The sequence below is a fragment of the Heptranchias perlo genome, unplaced genomic scaffold (assembly GCF_035084215.1).
Source record: "Heptranchias perlo isolate sHepPer1 unplaced genomic scaffold, sHepPer1.hap1 HAP1_SCAFFOLD_172, whole genome shotgun sequence".
NCBI lineage: Eukaryota > Metazoa > Chordata > Chondrichthyes > Hexanchiformes > Hexanchidae > Heptranchias > Heptranchias perlo.
The window spans coordinates 453,718-473,579 of NW_027138990.1; the positions used below are offsets into that span (position 1 = coordinate 453,718).

Consider the following 19,862-nt stretch of genomic DNA (forward strand, 5'->3'; position numbering starts at 1 on the left):
TTCTGTACTGTACTGAGTTAGTGTGACAGGGACTGAGGGGTTCTGTACTGTACTGAGTTAGTGTGACAAGGACTGAGGGGTTCTGTACTGTACTGGGTCAGTTTGACAGGGACTGAGGGGTTCTGTCCTGTACTGGGTCAGTGTGACAGGGACTGAGAGGTTCTGTACTGTACTGGGTCAGTGTGACAGGGACTGAGGGGTTCTGTCCTGTACTGGGTTAGTGTGAAAGCGACTAAGGGGTTCTGTACTGTACTGAGTTAGTGTGACAGGGACTGAGGGGTTCTGTACTGTACTGAGTGAGTGTGACAGGGACTGAGGGGTTCTGTACTGTACTGGGTTCGTGTGACAGGGACTGAGGGGTTCTGTGCTGTACTGGGTTAGTGTGACAGGGACTGAGGGGTTCTGTACTGTATTGGGTTAGTGTGACAGGGACTGAGGGGTTCTGTACTGTACTGGGTTAGTGTGACAGGGACTGAGGGGTTCTGTACTGTACTGGGTTAGTGTGACAGGGACTGAGGGGATCTGTACTGTACTGGGTTAGTGTGAGGGGGACTGAGGGGTTCTGTACTGTACTGGGTTAGTGTGACAGGGACTGAGGGGTTCTGTACTGTTCTGGGTCAGTGTGACAGGGACTGAGGGGTTCTGTACTGTACTGGGTTAGTGTGACAGGGACTGAGGGGTTCTGTACTGTACTGGGTTAGTGTGACGGGGACTGAGTGGTTCTGTACTGTACTGGGTCAGTGTGACAGGGACTGAGGGGTTCTGTACTGTACTGGGTCAGTGTGACAGGGACTGAGGGGTTCTGTACTGTACTGGGTCAGTGTGACAGGGACTGAGGGGTTCTGTACTGTACTGGGTCAGTGTGACAGGGACTGAGGGGTTCTGTACTGTACTGGGTCAGTGTGACAGGGACTGAGGGGTTCTGTACTGTACTGGGTCAGTGTGACAGGGACTGAGGGGTTCTGTACTGTACTGGGTCTGTGTGACAGGGACTGAGGGGTTCTGTACTATACTGGGTTAGTGTGAGAGGGACTGAGGGGTTCTGTACTGTACTGGGTCAGTGTGACAGGGACCGAGGGGTTCTGTACTGTACTGGGTCAGTGTGACAGGGACTGAGGGGTTCTGTACTGTACTGGGTTAGTGTGACAGGGACTAAGGGGTTCTGTACTGTACTGGGTCAGTGTGACAGGGACTGAGGGGTTCTGTACTGTACTGGGTTAGTGTGACAGGGACTGAGGGGTTCTGTGCTGTACTGGGTCAGTGTGACAGGGACTGAGGGGTTCTGTACTGGACTGGGTTAGTGTGACAGGGACTGAGGGGTTCTGTACTGTACTGGGTCAGTGTGACAGGGACTGAGGGGTTCTGTACTAGGTCAGTGTGACAGGGACTGAGGGGTTCTGTACTGTACTGGGTCAGTGTGACAGGGACTGAGGGGTTCTGTACTGTACTGGGTCAGTGTGACAGGATCTGTGGTGTTATGTACTGTACTGGGTTAGTGTGACAGGGACTGAGGGGTTCTGTACTGTACTGGGTCAGTGTGACAGGGACTGAGGGGTTCTGTACTGTACTGGGTTAGTGTGACAGGGACTGAGGGGTTCTGTACTGTACTGGGACAGTTTGACAGGGACTGAGGGGTTCTGTCCTGTACTGGGTCAGTGTGACAGGGACTGAGGGGTTCTGTACTGTACTGGGTCAGTGTGACAGGGACTGAGGGGTTCTGTACTGTACTGGGACAGTGTGACAGGGACTGAGGGGTTCTGTACTGTACTGGGTCAGTGTGACAGGGACTGAGGGGTTCTGTACTGTACTGGGTTAGCGTGACAGGGAATGAGGGGTTCTGTACTGTACTGGGTTAGTGTGACAGGGACTGAGGGGTTCTGTACTGTACTGGGTCAGTGTGACAGGGACTGAGGGGTTCTGTACTGTACTGGGTTAGTGTGACAGGATCTGTGGTGTTATGTACTGTACTGGGTTAGTGTGACAGGGACTGAGGGGGGGGGCTGGGGGGGGACTGGGAGCGGGGGGGGGGGGGGGGGGGGAGGGGGGGGGGGGGGGGGGGGGGTGTGACAGGGGACGTGGAGGGGGGGGTTCTGTACTGTACTGGGTTAGTGTGACAGGGACTGAGGGGTTCTGTACTGTACTGGGTTAGTGTGAGGGGGACTGAGGGGTTCTGTACTGTACTGGGTTAGTGTGACAGGGACTGAGGGGTTCTGTACTGTACTGGGTCAGTGTGACAGGGACTGAGGGGTTCTGTACTGTACTGGGTTAGTGTGACAGGGACTGAGGGGTTCTGTACTGTACTGGGTTAGTGTGACAGGGACTGAGGGGTTCTGTACTGTACTGGGTTAGTGTGACAGGGACTGAGGGGTTCTGTACTGTACTTGGTTAGTGTGACAGGGACTGAGGGGTTCTGTACTGTACTGGGTTAGTGAGAGGGTGACTGAGGGGTTCTGTACTGTACTGGGTTAGTGTGACAGGGACTGAGGGGTTCTGTACTGTACTGGGTCAGTGTGACAGGGACTGAGGGGTTCTGTACTGTACTGGGTTAGTGTGACAGGGACTGAGGGGTTCTGCACTGTACTGGGTCAGTGTGACAGGGACTGAGGGGTTCTGTACTGTACTGGGTCAGTGTGACAGGGACTGAGGGGTTCTGTACTGTACTGGGTCAGTGTGACAGGGACTGAGGGGTTCTGTACTGTACTGGGTCAGTGTGACAGGGACTGAGGGGTTCTGTACTGTACTGGGTCAGTGTGACAGGGACTGAGGGGTTCTGTACTGTACTTGGTCAGTGTGACAGGGACTGAGGGGTTCTGTACTGTGCTGGGTCAGTGTGACAGGGACTGAGGGGTTCTGTACTGTACTGGGTTAGTGTGAGAGGGACTGAGGGGTTCTGTACTGTACTGGGTCAGTGTGACAGGGACCGAGGGGTTCTGTACTGTACTGGGTCAGTGTGACAGGGACTGAGGGGTTCTGTACTGTACTGGGTTAGTGTGACAGGGACTAAGGGGTTCTGTACTGTACTGGGTCAGTGTGACAGGGACTGAGGGGTTCTGTACTGTACTGGGTCAGTGTGACAGGGACTGAGGGGTTCTGTACTGTACTGGGTTAGTGTGACAGGGACTAAGGGGTTCTGTACTGTACTGGGTCAGTGTGACAGGGACTGAGGGGTTCTGTACTGTACTGGGTTAGTGTGACAGGGACTAAGGGGTTCTGTACTGTACTGGGTCAGTGTGACAGGGACTGAGGGGTTCTGTACTGTACTGGGTCAGTGTGACAGGGACTGAGGGGTTCTGTACTGGGTCAGTGTGACAGGGACTGAGGGGTTCTGTGCTGTACTGGGTCAGTGTGACAGGGACTGAGGGGTTCTGTGCTGTACTGGGTTAGTGTGACAGGGACTGAGGGGTTCTGTACTGTACTGGGTTAGTGTGACAGGGACTGAGGGGTTATGTACTGTACTGGGTTAGTGTGACAGGGACTGAGGGGTTCTGTGCTGTACTGGGTCAGTGTGACAGGGACTCAGGGGTTCTGTACTGGACTGGGTTAGTGTGACAGGGACTGAGGGGTTCTGTACTGTACTGGGTCAGTGTGACAGGGACTGAGGGGTTCTGTACTGGGTCAGTGTGACAGGGACTGAGGGGTTCTGTACTGTACTGGGTCAGTGTGACAGGGACTGAGGGGTTCTGTACTGTACTGGGTCAGTGTGACAGGGACTGAGGGGTTCTGTACTGTACTGGGTCAGTGTGACAGGGACTGAGGGGTTCTGTACTGTACTGGGTTAGTGTGACAGGGACTGAGGGGTACTGTACTGTACTGAGTTAGTGTGACAGGGACTGAGGGGTTCTGTGCTGTACTGGGTTAGTGTGACAGGGACTGAGAGGTTCTGTACTGTACTGGGTTAGTGTGACAGGGACTGAGGGGTTCTGTCCTGTACTGGGTTCGTGTGACAGGGACTGAGGGGTTCTGTACTGTACTGGGTTAGTGTGACAGGGACTGAGGGGTTCTGTACTGTACTGGGTCAGTGTGACAGGGACTGAGTGGTTCTGTCCTGTACTGGGTTAGTGTGACAGGGACTGAGGGGTTCTGTACTGTACTGGGTCAGTGTGACAGGGACTGAGGGGTTCTGTACTGTACTGGGTTAGTGTGACAGGGACTGAGGGGTTCTGTACTGTACTGGGTTAGTGTGACAGGGACTGAGGGGTTCTGTACTGTACTGGGTCAGTGTGACAGGGACTGAGGGGTTCTGTACTGTACTGGGTTAGTGTGACAGGGACTGAGGGGTTCTGTACTGTACTGGGTCAGTGTGACAGGGACTGAGGGGTTCTGTACTGTACTGGGTTAGTGTGACAGGATCTGTGGTGTTATGTACTGTACTGGGTTCGTGTGACAGGGACTGAGGGGTTCTGTACTGTACTGGGTTAGTGTGACAGGGACTGAGGGGTTCTGTACTGTACTGGGTTAGTGTGACAGGGACTGAGGTGTTCTGTACTGTACTGGGTTAGTGTGAGGGGGACTGAGGGGTTCTGTACTGTACTGGGTTAATGTGTCAGGGACGGAGGGGTTCTGTACTGTACTGGGTCAGTGTGACAGGGACTGAGGGGTTCTGTACTGTACTGGGTTAGTGTGACAGGGACTGAGGGGTTCTGTACTGTACTGGGTCAGTGTGACAGGGACTGAGGGGTTCTGTACTGTACTGGGTCAGTGTGACAGGGACTGAGGGGTTCTGTACTGTATGGGTCAGTGTGACAGGGACTGAGGGGTTCTGTACTGTACTGGGTCAGTGTGACAGGGACTGAGGGGTTCTGTACTGTACTGGGTCAGTGTGACAGGGACTGAGGGGTTCTGTACTGTACTGGGTTAGTGTGAGAGGGACTGAGGGGTTCTGTACTGTACTGGGGCAGTGTGACAGGGACCGAGGGGTTATGTACTGTACTGGGTTAGTGTGACAGGGACTGAGGGGTTCTGTACTGTACTGGGTTAGTGTGACAGGGACTGAGGGTTTCTGTACTGTACTGGGTCAGTGTGACAGGGACTGAGGGGTTCTGTACTGTACTGGGTTAGTGTGACAGGATCTGTGGTGTTATGTACTGTACTGGGTTAGTGTGACAGGGACTGAGGGGTTCTGTACTGTACTGGGTTAGTGTGACAGGGACAGAGGGGTTCTGTACTGTACTGGGTTAGTGTGACAGGGACTGAGGGGTTCTGTACTGTACTGGGTTAGTGAGAGGGTGACTGAGGGGTTCTGTACTGTACTGGGTTAGTGTGACAGGGACTGAGGGATTCTGTACTGTACTGGGTCAGTGTGACAGGGACTGAGGGGTTCTGTACTGTACTGGGTTAGTGTGACAGGTACTGAGGGGTTCTGTACTGTACTGGGTCAGTGTGACAGGGACTGAGGGGTTCTGTACTGTACTGGGTCAGTGTGACAGGGACTGAGGGGTTCTGTACTGTACTGGGTCAGTGTGACAGGGACTGAGGGGTTCTGTACTGTACTGGGTCAGTGTGACAGGGACTGAGGGGTTCTGTACTGTACTGGGTCAGTGTGACAGGGACTGAGGGGTTCTGTACTGTACTGGGTCAGTGTGACAGGGACTGAGGGGTTCTGTACTGTGCTGTGTCAGTGTGACAGGGACTGAGGGGTTCTGTACTGTACTGGGTTAGTGTGAGAGGGACTGAGGGGTTCTGTACTGTACTGGGTCAGTGTGACAGGGACTGAGGGGTTCTGTACTGTACTGGGTCAGTGTGACAGGGACTGAGGGGTTCTGTACTTTACTGGGTCAGTGTGACAGGGACTGAGGGGTTCTGTACTGTACTGGGTCAGTGTGACAGGGACCGAGGGGTTCTGTACTGTACTGGGTCAGTGTGACAGGGACTGAGGGGTTCTGTACTGTACTGGGTCAGTGTGACAGGGACTGAGGGGTTCTGTACTGTACTGGGTCAGTGTGACAGGGACTGAGGGGTTCTGTACTGTACTGGGTCAGTGTGACAGGGACTGAGGGGTTCTGTACTGTACTGGGTCAGTGTGACAGGGACTGAGGGGTTCTGTGCTGTCCTGGGTCAGTGTGACAGGGACTGAGGGGTTCTGTACTGGACTGGGTTAGTGTGACAGGGACTGAGGGGTTCTGTACTGTACTGGGTCAGTGTGACAGGGACTGAGGGGTTCTGTACTGGGTCAGTGTGACAGGGACTGAGGGGTTCTGTACTGTACTGGGTCAGTGTGACAGGGACTGAGGGGTTCTGTGCTGTACTGGGTTAGTGTGACAGGGACTGAGGGGTTCTGTACTGTACTGGGTCAGTGTGACAGGGACTGAGGGGTTCTGTACTGTACTGGGTTAGTGTGACAGGGACTGAGGGGTTCTGTACTGTACTGAGTTAGTGTGACAGGGACTGAGGGGGTTCTGTGCTGTACTGGGTTGTGTGACAGGGACTTAGAGGTTCTGTACTGTACTGGGTTAATGTGACAGGGACTAAGGGGTTCTGTACTGTACTGGGTCAGTGTGACAGGGACTGAGGGGTTCTGTGCTGTCCTGGGTCAGTGTGACAGGGACTGAGGGGTTCTGTACTGGACTGGGTTAGTGTGACAGGGACTGAGGGGTTCTGTACTGTACTGGGTCAGTGTGACAGGGACTGAGGGGTTCTGTACTGTACTGGGTCAGTGTGACAGGGACTGAGGGGTTCTGTACTGTACTGGGTCAGTGTGACAGGGACTGAGGGGTTCTGTACTGTACTGGGTTAGTGTGAGAGGGACTGAGGGGTTCTGTGCTGTACTGGGTCAGTGTGACAGGGACCGAGGGGTTCTGTACTGTACTGGGTCAGTGTGACAGGGACTGAGGGGTTCTGTACTGTACTGGGTTAGTGTGACAGGGACTGAGGGGTTCTGTATTGGACTGAGTTAGTGTGACAGGGACTGAGGGGTTCTGTATTGGACTGCGTTAGTGTGACAGGGACTGAGGGGTTCTGTACTGTACTGGGTCAGTGTGACAGGGACTGAGGGGTTCTGTATTGGACTGAGTTAGTGTGACAGGGACTGAGGGGTTCTGTACTGTACTGAGTTAGTGTGACAGGGACTGAGGGGTTCTGTACTGTACTGGGTCAGTGTGACAGGGACTGAGGGGTTCTGTACTGTACTGGGTCATTGTGACAGGGACTGAGGGGTTCTGTACTGTACTGGGTTAGTGTGACAGGGACTGAGGGGTTCTGTATTGGACTGGGTTGGTGTGACAGGGACTGAGGGGTTCTGTATTGGACTGGGTTGGTGTGACAGGGACTGAGGGGTTCTGTACTGTACTGGGTCAGTGTGACAGGGACTGAGGGGTTCTGTACTGTACTGGGTCATTGTGACAGGGACTGAGGGGTTCTGTACTGTACTGGGTTAGTGTGACAGGGACTGAGGGGTTCTGTATTGGACTGGGTTGGTGTGACAGGGACTGAGGGGTTCTGTATTGGACTGGGTCAGTGTGACAGGGACTGAGGGGTTCTGTACTGTACTGGGTCATTGTGACAGGGACTGAGGGGTTCTGTACTGTACTGGGTTAGTGTGACAGGGACTGAGGGGTTCTGTATTGGACTGGGTTAGTGTGACAGGGACTGAGGGGTTCTGTACTGTACTGGGTCATTGTGACAGGGACTGAGGGGTTCTGTACTGTACTGGGTTAGTGTGACAGGGACTGAGGGGTTCTGTATTGGACTGGGTTGGTGTGACAGGGATTGAGGGGTTCTGTACTGAACTGGGTTAGTGTGACAGGGACTGAGGGGTTCTGTATTGGACTGGGTTAGTGTGACAGGGACTGAGGGGTTCTGTACTGTACTGGGTCATTGTGACAGGGACTGAGGGGTTCTGTACTGTACTGGGTTAGTGTGACAGGGACTGAGGGGTTCTGTATTGGACTGGGTTGGTGTGACAGGGACTGAGGGGTTCTGTATTGGACTGGGTTAGTGTGACAGGGACTGAGGGGTTCTGTATTGGACTGGGTTGGTGTGACAGGGATTGAGGGGTTCTGTACTGAACTGGGTTAGTGTGACAGGGACTGAGAGGCTCGACACTGCACTGGGTCAGTGAGAAGCTTTTGGACATTAAAAGAAAGGACTTGTATTCATTTTGTGCCTTTCACAACCTCAGGATGGCCAAAAACGCTTTTCAGCAACAACCACTTGCATTTATGTGGCGTCTTTAACAAAGTGAAACCGCCAATATCAAAGTCACCAATGACATCCTCAGTGACTGAGACCGTGGTAAACTCTCCCTCCTCATCCTTCCCCACCTGTCCGCAGCCTGTGACATGTTTGACCACACCATCCCCCTCCAACCCCTCTCCTCCATCGTCCAGCTGGGTGGGACTGCCCTCACCTGGTTCCATTCCAATCGATCCAGTCGGAGCCAGAGAATCTCCTGCACTGACTTCTCTCCCCACTCCCACTCCGTTACCTCTGGAGTCCCCCGAGGATCGATCCTCGGACCCTCCGATTTCTCATCGACTTGCTGCCCCTCGGTGACATCATCCGAAAACACAACATCAGGTTCCACATGTTCACCGACTACACCCAGCTCGACCTCACCACCACCTCCCTCCACCCCTCCACACTCTCACCACCACCTCCCTCCACCCCTCCACACTCTCACCACCACCTCCCTCCACCCCTCCACTGTCTCACCACCACCTCCCTCCACCCCTCCACTGTCTCACCACCACCTCCCTCCACCCCTCCACTGCCTCACCACCACCTCCCTCCACCCCTCCACTGTCTCACCACCACCTCCCTCCACCCCTCCACACTCTCACCACCACCTCCCTCCACCCCTCCACACTCTCACCACCACCTCCCTCCACCCCTCCACTGCCTCACCACCACCTCCCTCCACCCCTCCACTGTCTCACCACCACCTCCCTCCACCCCTCCACTGCCTCACCACCACCTCCCTCCACCCCTCCACTGTCTCACCACCACCTCCCTCCACCCCTCCACTGTCTCACCACCACCTCCCTCCACCCCTCCACTGTCTCACCACCACCTCCCTCCACCCCTCCACTGCCTCACCACCACCTCCCTCCACCCCTCCACTGTCTCACCACCACCTCCCTCCACCCCTCCACTGTCTCACCACCACCTCCCTCCACCCCTCCACTGTCTCACCACCACCTCCCTCCACCCCTCCACTGTCTCACCACCACCTCCCTCCATCCCTCCACTCTCTCACCACCACCTCCCTCCACCCCTCCACTGTCTCACCACCACCTCCCTCCACCCCTCCACTGCCTCACCACCACCTCCCTCCACCCCTCCACACTCTCACCACCACCTCTCTCCACCCCTCCACTGTCTCACCACCACCTCCCTCCACCCCTCCACTGCCTCACCACCACCTCCCTCCACCCCTCCACTGTCTCACCACCACCTCCCTCCACCCCTCCACTGTCTCACCACCACCTCCCTCCACCCCTCCACTGTCTCACCACCACCTCCCTCCACCCCTCCACTGCCTCACCACCACCTCCCTCCACCCCTCCACTGCCTCACCACCACCTCCCTCCACCCCTCCACTGTCTCACCACCACCTCCCTCCACCCCTCCACTGTCTCACCACCACCTCCCTCCACCCCTCCACTGTCTCACCACCACCTCCCTCCACCCCTCCACCGTCTCACCACCACCTCCCTCCACCCCTCCACTGCCTCACCACCACCTCCCTCCACCCCTCCACCGTCTCACCACCACCTCCCTCCACCCCTCCACTGTCTCACCACCACCTCCCTCCACCCCTCCACTGTCTCACCACCACCTCCCTCCACCCCTCCACACTCTCACCACCACCTCCCTCCACCCCTCCACTGTCTCACCACCACCTCCCTCCACCCCTCCACTGTCTCACCACCACCTCCCTCCACCCCTCCACTGTCTCACCACCACCTCCCTCCACCCCTCCACCGTCTCACCACCACCTCCCTCCACCCCTCCACTGTCTCACCACCACCTCCCTGCACCCCTCCACTGTCTCACCACCACCTCCCTCCACCCCTCCACTGTCTCACCACCACCTCCCTCCACCCCTCCACTGTCTCACCACCACCTCCCTCCACCCCTCCACCGTCTCACCACCACCTCCCTCCACCCCTCCACCGTCTCACCACCACCTCCCTCCACCCCTCCACTGTCTCACCACCACCTCCCTCCACCCCTCCACACTCTCACCACCACCTCCCTCCACCCCTCCACTGTCTCACCACCACCTCCCTCCACCCCTCCACTGTCTCACCACCACCTCCCTCCACCCCTCCACTGTCTCACCACCACCTCCCTCCACCCCTCCACTGTCTCACCACCACCTCCCTCCACCCCTCCACTGTCTCACCACCATCTCCCTCCACCCCTCCACTGTCTCACCACCACCTCCCTCCACCCCTCCACTGTCTCACCACCACCTCCCTCCACCCCTCCACTGTCTCACCACCACCTCCCTCCACCCCTCCACTGTCTCACCACCACCTCCCTCCACCCCTCCACACTCTCACCACCACCTCCCTCCACCCCTCCACTGTCTCACCACCACCTCCCTCCACCCCTCCACTGTCTCACCACCACCTCCCTCCACCCCTCCACTGTCTCACCACCACCTCCCTCCACCCCTCCACTGTCTCACCACCACCTCCCTCCACCCCTCCACTGTCTCACCACCACCTCCCTCCACCCCTCCACTGTCTCACCACCACCTCCCTCCACCCCTCCACTGCCTCACCACCACCTCCCTCCACCCCTCCACACTCTCACCACCACCTCCCTCCACCCCTCCACTGTCTCACCACCACCTCCCTCCACCCCTCCACTGTCTCACCACCACCTCCCTCCACCCCTCCACTGTCTCACCACCACCTCCCTCCACCCCTCCACTGTCTCACCACCACCTCCCTCCACCCCTCCACAGTCTCACCACCACCTCCCTCCACCCCTCCACTGTCTCACCACCACCTCCCTCCACCCCTCCACTGTCTCACCACCACCTCCCTCCACCCCTCCACTGTCCCACCACCACCTCCCTCCACCCCTCCACACTCTCACCACCACCTCCCTCCACCCCTCCACTGTCTCACCACCACCTCCCTCCACCCCTCCACTGTCTCACCACCACCTCCCTCCATCCCTCCACTGTCTCACCACCATCTCCCTCCACCCCTCCACTGTCTCACCACCACCTCCCTCCACCCCTCCACTGTCTCACCACCACCTCCCTCCACCCCTCCACTGTCTCACCACCACCTCCCTCCACCCCTCCACACTCTCACCACCACCTCCCTCCACCCCTCCACTGTCTCACCACCACCTCCCTCCACCCCTCCACTGTCTCACCACCACCTCCCTCCATCCCTCCACTGTCTCACCACCATCTCCCTCCACCCCTCCACTGTCTCACCACCACCTCCCTCCACCCCTCCACTGTCTCACCACCACCTCCCTCCACCCCTCCACTGTCTCACCACCACCTCCCTCCACCCCTCCACTGTCCCACCACCACCTCCCTCCACCCCTCCACTGTCTCACCACCATCTCCCTCCACCCCTCCACACTCTCACCACCACCTCCCTCCACCCCTCCACTGTCTCACCACCACCTCCCTCCATCCCTCCACTGTCTCACCACCACCTCCCTCCATCCCTCCACTGTCTCACCACCTCCTCCCTCCACCCCTCCACACTCTCACCACCACCTACCTCCACCCCTCCACTGTCTCACCACCACCTCCCTCCACCCCTCCACTGTCTCACCACCACCTCCCTCCACCCCTCCACACTCTCACCACCACCTCCCTCCACCCCTCCACTGTCTCACCACCACCTCCCTCCACCCCTCCACTGTCTCACCACCACCTCCCTCCACCCCTCCACTGTCTCACCACCACCTCCCTCCACCCCTCCACTGTCTCACCACCACCTCCCTCCACCCCTCCACTGTCTCACCACCACCTCCCTCCACCCCTCCACTGTCTCACCATCTCCCTCCACCCCTCCACTGTCTCACCACCACCTCCCTCCACCCCTCCACTGTCTCACCACCATCTCCCTCCACCCCTCCACTGTCTCACCACCACCTCCCTCCACCCCTCCACACTCTCACCACCACCTCCCTCCACCCCTCCACTGTCTCACCACCACCTCCCTCCACCCCTCCACTGTCTCACCACCACCTCCCTCCACCCCTCCACTGTCTCACCACCACCTCCCTCCACCCCTCCACTGTCTCACCACCACCTCCCTCCATCCCTCCACTGTCTCACCACCACCTCCCTCCACCCCTCCACTGTCTCACCACCACCTCCCTCCACCCCTCCACTGTCTCACCATCTCCCTCCACCCCTCCACTGTCTCACCACCATCTCCCTCCACCCCTCCACTGTCTCACCACCACCTCCCTCCATCCCTCCACTGTCTCACCACCACCTCCCTCCACCCCTCCACTGTCTCACCACCACCTCCCTCCACCCCTCCACTGTCTCACCATCTCCCTCCACCCCTCCACTGTCTCACCACCACCTCCCTCCACCCCTCCACTGTCTCACCACCATCTCCCTCCACCCCTCCACTGTCTCACCACCACCTCCCTCCACCCCTCCACTGTCTCACCACCACCTCCCTCCATCCCTCCACTGTCTCACCACCACCTCCCTCCACCCCTCCACTGTCTCACCACCACCTCCCTCCACCCCTCCACTGTCTCACCACCACCTCCCTCCACCCCTCCACTGTCTCACCACCAGCTCCCTCCACCCCTCCACTGTCTCACCACCACCTCCCTCCACCCCTCCACTGTCTCACCACCACCTCCCTCCACCCCTCCACTGTCTCACCACCACCTCCCTCCACCCCTCCACTGCCTCACCACCACCTCCCTCCACCCCTCCACTGTCTCACCACCACCTCCCTCCACCCCTCCACTGCCTCACCACCACCTCCCTCCACCCCTCCACTGTCTCACCACCACCTCCCTCCACCCCTCCACTGTCTCACCACCACCTCCCTCCACCCCTCCACTGTCTCACCACCACCTCCCTCCACCCCTCCACTGTCTCACCACCACCTCCCTCCACCCCTCCACTGTCTCACCACCACCTCCCTCCACCCCTCCACTGTCTCACCACCAGCTCCCTCCACCCCTCCACTGTCTCACCACCACCTCCCTCCACCCCTCCACTGCCTCACCACCACCTCCCTCCACCCCTCCACTGTCTCACCACCACCTCCCTCCACCCCTCCACTGTCTCACCACCACCTCCCTCCACCCCTCCACACTCTCACCACCACCTCCCTCCACCCCTCCACTGTCTCACCACCACCTCCCTCCACCCCTCCACTGTCTCACCACCAGCTCCCTCCACCCCTCCACTGTCTCACCACCACCTCCCTCCACCCCTCCACTGTCTCACCACCACCTCCCTCCACCCCTCCACTGTCTCACCACCACCTCCCTCCACCCCTCCACTGTCTCACCACCATCTCCCTCCACCCCTCCACTGTCTCACCACCACCTCCCTCCACCCCTCCACTGTCTCACCACCACCTCCCTCCACCCCTCCTCTGTCTCACCACCACCTCCCTCCACCCCTCCACTGTCTCACCACCATCTCCCTCCACCCCTCCACTGTCTCACCACCACCTCCCTCCACCCCTCCACTGTCTCACCACCACCTCCCTCCACCCCTCCACACTCTCACCACCACCTCCCTCCACCCCTCCACTATCTCACCACCACCTCCCTCCACCCCTCCACTGTCTCACCACCACCTCCCTCCACCCCTCCACTGTCTCACCACCACCTCCCTCCACTGTCTCACCACCACCTCCCTCCACCCCTCCACACTCTCACCACCACCTCCCTCCACCCCTCCACACTCTCACCACCACCTCCCTCCACCCCTCCACTGTCTCACCACCACCTCCCTCCACCCCTCCACTGTCTCACCACCACCTCCCTCCACCCCTCCACTGTCTCACCACCACCTCCCTCCACCCCTCCACTGTCTCACCACCACCTCCCTCCACCCCTCCACTGTCCCACCACCACCTCCCTCCACCCCTCCACTGTCTCACCACCACCTCCCTCCACCCCTCCACTGTCTCACCACCACCTCCCTCCACCCCTCCACTGCCTCACCACCATCTCCCTCCACCCCTCCACACTCTCACCACCACCTCCCTCCACCCCTCCACTGTCTCACCACCACCTCCCTCCACCCCTCCACTGTCTCACCACCATCTCCCTCCACCCCTCCACTGTCTCACCACCACCTCCCTCCACCCCTCCACTGTCTCACCACCACCTCCCTCCACCCCTCCACTGTCTCACCACCACCTCCCTCCACCCCTCCACACTCTCACCACCACCTCCATCCACCCCTCCACTGTCTCACCACCACCTCCCTCCACCCCTCCACTGTCTCACCACCACCTCCCTCCACCCCTCCACTGTCTCACCACCACCTCCCTCCACCCCTCCACACTCTCACCACCACCTCCCTCCACCCCTCCACTGTCTCACCACCATCTCCCTCCACCCCTCCACCGTCTCACCACCATCTCCCTCCACCCCTCCACTGTCTCACCACCACCTCCCTCCACCCCTCCACTGTCTCACCACCACCTCCCTCCAACCCTCCACTGTCTCACCATCTCCCTCCACCCCTCCACTGTCTCACCACCATCTCCCTCCACCCCTCCACTGTCTCACCACCACCTCCCTCCACCCCTCCACTGTCTCACCACCACCTCCCTCCACCCCTCCACTGTCTCACCACCACCTCCCTCCACCCCTCCACTGTCTCACCACCACCTCCATCCACCCCTCCACTGCCTCACCACCACCTCCCTCCACCCCTCCACTGTCTCACCACCACCTCCCTCCACCCCTCCACTGTCTCACCACCACCTCCCTCCACCCCTCCACTGTCTCACCACCACCTCCCTCCACCCGTCCACTGTCTCACCACCACCTCCCTCCACCCCTCCACTGTCTCACCACCATCTCCCTCCACCCCTCCACTGTCTCACCACCATCTCCCTCCACCCCTCCACTGTCTCACCACCATCTCCCTCCACCCCTCCACTGTCTCACCACCACCTCCCTCCACCCCTCCACTGTCTCACCACCACCTCCCTCCATCCCTCCACTGTCTCACCACCACCTCCCTCCACCCCTCCACTGTCCCACCACCACCTCCCTCCACCCCTCCACTGTCTCACCACCACCTCCCTCCACCCCTCCACTGTCTCACCACCATCTCCCTCCACCCCTCCACTGTCTCACCACCACCTCCCTCCACCCCTCCACACTCTCACCACCACCTCCCTCCACCCCTCCACTGTCTCACCACCACCTCCCTCCACCCCTCCACTGTCTCACCACCACCTCCCTCCACCCCTCCACTGTCTCACCACCACCTCCCTCCACCCCTCCACTGTCTCACCACCACCTCCCTCCACCCCTCCACTGTCTCACCACCACCTCCTTCCACCCCTCCACTGCCTCACCACCACCTCCCTCCACCCCTCCACTGTCTCACCACCACCTCCCTCCACCCCTCCACACTCTCACCACCACCTCCCTCCACCCCTCCACTGTCTCACCACCACCTCCCTCCACCCCTCCACTGTCTCACCACCACCTCCCTCCACCCCTCCACTGTTTCACCACCACCTCCCTCCACCCCTCCACTGTCTCACCACCATCTCCCTCCACCCCTCCACTGTCTCACCACCATCTCCCTCCACCCCTCCACTGTCTCACCACCACCTCCCTCCACCCCTCCACACTCTCACCACCACCTCCCTCCATCCCTCCACACTCTCACCACCACCTCCCTCCACCCCTCCACTGTCTCACCACCACCTCCCTCCACTGTCTCACCACCACCTCCCCCCACCCCTCCACTGTCTCACCACCACCTCCCTCCACCCCTCCACTGTCTCACCACCATCTCCCTCCACTCCTCCACTGTCTCACCACCACCTCCCTCCACCCCTCCACTGTCTCACCACCACCTCCCTCCACCCCTCCACACTCTCACCACCACCTCCCTCCACCCCTCCACTGTCTCACCACCACCTCCCTCCACCCCTCCACTGTCTCACCACCACCTCCCTCCACCCCTCCACTGTCCCACCACCACCTCCCTCCACCCCTCCACTGTCTCACCACCACCTCCCTCCACCCCTCCACTGTCTCACCACCATCTCCCTCCACCCCTCCACACTCTCACCACCACCTCCCTCCATCCCTCCACACTCTCACCACCACCTCCCTCCACCCCTCCACTGTCTCACCACCACCTCCCTCCACCCCTCCACTGTCTCACCACCACCTCCCTCGACCCCTCCACTGTCTCACCACCATCTCCCTCCACCCCTCCACTGTCTCACCACCATCTCCCTCCACCCCTCCACTGTCTCACCACCACCTCCCTCCACCCCTCCACTCTCTCACCACCACCTCCCTCCACCCCTCCACTGTCTCACCACCATCTCCCTCCACCCCTCCACACTCTCACCACCACCTCCCTCCATCCCTCCACACTCTCACCACCACCTCCCTCCACCCCTCCACTGTCTCACCACCATCTCCCTCCACCCCTCCACTGTCTCACCACCACCTCCCTCCACCCCTCCACTGTCTCACCACCACCTCCCTCCACCCCTCCACACTCTCACCACCACCTCTCTCCACCCCTCCACTGTCTCACCACCACCTCCCTCCACCCCTCCACTGTCTCACCACCATCTCCCTCCACCCCTCCACTGTCTCACCACCACCTCCCTCCACCCCTCCACTGTCTCACCACCACCTCCCTCCACCCCTCCACTGTCTCACCACCATCTCCCTCCACCCCTCCACTGTCTCATCACCACCTCCCTCCACCCCTCCACTGTCTCACCACCACCTCCCTCCACCCCTCCACTGTCTCACCACCACCTCCCTCCACCCCTCCACTGTCTCACCACCACCTCCCTCCACCCCTCCACTGTCTCACCACCACCTCCCTCCACCCCTCCACTGTCTCACCACCATCTCCCTCCACCCCTCCACTGTCTCACCACCACCTCCCTCCACCCCTCCACTGTCTCACCACCACCTCCCTCCACCCCTCCACTGTCTCACCACCACCTCCCTCCACCCCTCCACTGGCTCACCACCACCTCCCTCCACCCCTCCACTGTCTCACCACCATCTCCCTCCACCCCTCCACTGTCTCACCACCACCTCCCTCCACCCCTCCACTGTCTCACCACCATCTCCCTCCACCCCTCCACTGTCTCACCACCACCTCCCTCCACCCCTCCACTGTCTCACCACCACCTCCCTCCACCCCTCCACTGTCTCACCACCATCTCCCTCCACCCCTCCACTGTCTCACCACCACCTCCCTCCACCCCTCCACTGTCTCACCACCATCTCCCTCCACCCCTCCACTGTCTCACCACCACCTCCCTCCACCCCTCCACTGTCTCACCACCACCTCCCTACACCCCTCCACTGTCTCACCACCACCTCCCTCCACCCCTCCACTGTCTCACCACCACCTCCCTCCACCCCTCCACTGTCTCACCACCACCTCCCTCCACCCCTCCACTGTCTCACCACCATCTCCCTCCACCTGTCCACTGTCTCACCACCATCTCCCTCCACCCCTCCACTGTCTCACCACCACCTCCCTCCACCCCTCCACACTCTCACCACCACCTCCCTCCATCCCTCCACACTCTCACCACCACCTCCCTCCACCCCTCCACTGTCTCACCACCACCTCCCTCCACCCCTCCACTGTCTCACCACCACCTCCCTCCACCCCTCCACTGTCTCACCACCACCTCCCTCCACCCCTCCACCGTCTCACCACCACCTCCCTCCACCCCTCCACTGTCCCACCACCACCTCCCTCCACCCCTCCACACTCTCACCACCACCTCCCTCCACCCCTCCACTGTCTCACCACCACCTCCCTCCACCCCTCCACTGTCTCACCACCACCTCCCTCCACCCCTCCACTGTCTCACCACCACCTCCCTCCACCCCTCCACTGTCTCACCACCACCTCCCTCCACCCCTCCACTGTCTCACCACCACCTCCCTCCACCCCTCCACTGTCTCACCACCACCTCCCTCCACCCCTCCACTGTCTCACCACCACCTCCCTCCACCCCTCCACTGTCTCACCACCACCTCCCTCCACCCCTCCACTGTCTCACCACCACCTCCCTCCACCCCTCCACTGTCTCACCACCACCTCCCTCCACCCCTCCACTGTCTCACCACCATCTCCCTCCACCCCTCCACTGTCTCACCACCACCTCCCTCCACCCCTCCACTGTCTCACCAACACCTCCCTCCACCCCTCCACTGTCTCACCACCATCTCCCTCCACCCCTCCACTGTCTCACCACCACCTCCCTCCACCCCTCCACTGTCTCACCACCATCTCCCTCCACCCCTCCACTGTCTCACCACCACCTCCCTCCACCCCTCCACTGTCTCAGCACCACCTCCCTCCACCCCTCCACTGCCTCACCACCACCTCCCTCCACCCCTCCACTGGCTCACCACCACCTCCCTCCACCCCTCCACTGTCTCACCACCACCTCCCTCCACCCCTCCACTGTCTCACCACCACCTCCCTCCACCCCTCCACTGTCTCACCACCACCTCCCTCCACCCCTCCACTGTCTCACCACCACCTCCCTCCACCCCTCCACTGTCTCACCACCACCTCCCTCCACCCCTCCACTGTCTCACCACCACCTCCCTCCACCCCTCCACTGTCTCACCACCACCTCCCTCCACCCCTCCACTGTCTCACCACCACCTCCCTCCACCCCTCCACACTCTCACCACCACCTCCCTCCACCCCTCCACTGTCTCACCACCACCTCCCTCCACCCCTCCACTGTCTCACCACCACCTCCCTCCACCCCTCCACTGTCTCACCACCACCTCCCTCCACCCCTCCACTGTCTCACCACCACCTCCCTCCACCCCTCCACTGTCTCACCACCACCTCCCTCCACCCCTCCACTGTCTCACCACCACCTCCCTCCACCCCTCCACTGTCTCACCACCACCTCCCTCCACCCCTCCACTGTCTCACCACCACCTCCCTCCACCCCTCCACTGTCTCACCACCACCTCCCCCCACCCCTCCACTGTCTCACCACCACCTCCCTCCACCCCTCCACTGTCTCACCACCACCTCCCTCAACCCCTCCACTGTCTCACCACCACCTCCCTCCACCCCTCCACTGTCTCACCACCACCTCCCTCCACCCCTCCACTGTCTCACCACCACCTCCCTCCACCCCTCCACTGTCTCACCACCACCTCCCTCCACCCCTCCACTGTCTCACCACCATCTCCCTCCACCCCTCCACTGTCTCACCACCACCTCCCTCCACCCCTCCACTGTCTCACCACCACCTCCCTCCACCCCTCCACTGTCTCACCACCACCTCCCTCCACCCCTCCACTGTCTCACCACCACCTCCCTCCACCCCTCCACTGTCTCACCACCACCTCCCTCCACCCCTCCACTGTCTCACCACCACCTCCCTCCACCCCTCCACACTCTCACCACCACCTCCCTCCACCCCTCCACTGTCCCACCACCACCTCCCTCCACCCCTCCACTGTCTCACCACCACCTCCCTCCACCCCTCCACTGTCTCACCACCACCTCCCTCCACCCCTCCACTGTCTCACCACCATCTCCCTCCACCCCTCCACTGTCTCACCACCACCTCCCTCCACCCCTCCACTGTCTCACCACCATCTCCCTCCACCCCTCCACTGTCTCACCACCATCTCCCTCCACCCCTCCACTGTCTCACCACCATCTC

The 19,862-nt window shown here is 60.4% G+C and overlaps 1 protein-coding gene across 1 annotated transcript in view; it reads right to left on the bottom strand.

Moving 5' to 3' along the window:
* The window catches only part of LOC137309616 (uncharacterized), a gene marked incomplete at its 3' end in the record, with an annotated part of 54,023 nt that overhangs the window by 8,325 nt on the left and 25,836 nt on the right, over nt 1-19,862 (bottom strand). The window contains exon 5 of the mRNA XM_067977717.1: nt 1,992-2,095. Coding sequence (XP_067833818.1) covers nt 1,992-2,095 — 104 coding nt within the window. The remainder of the gene's footprint in view (nt 1-1,991; nt 2,096-19,862) is intronic.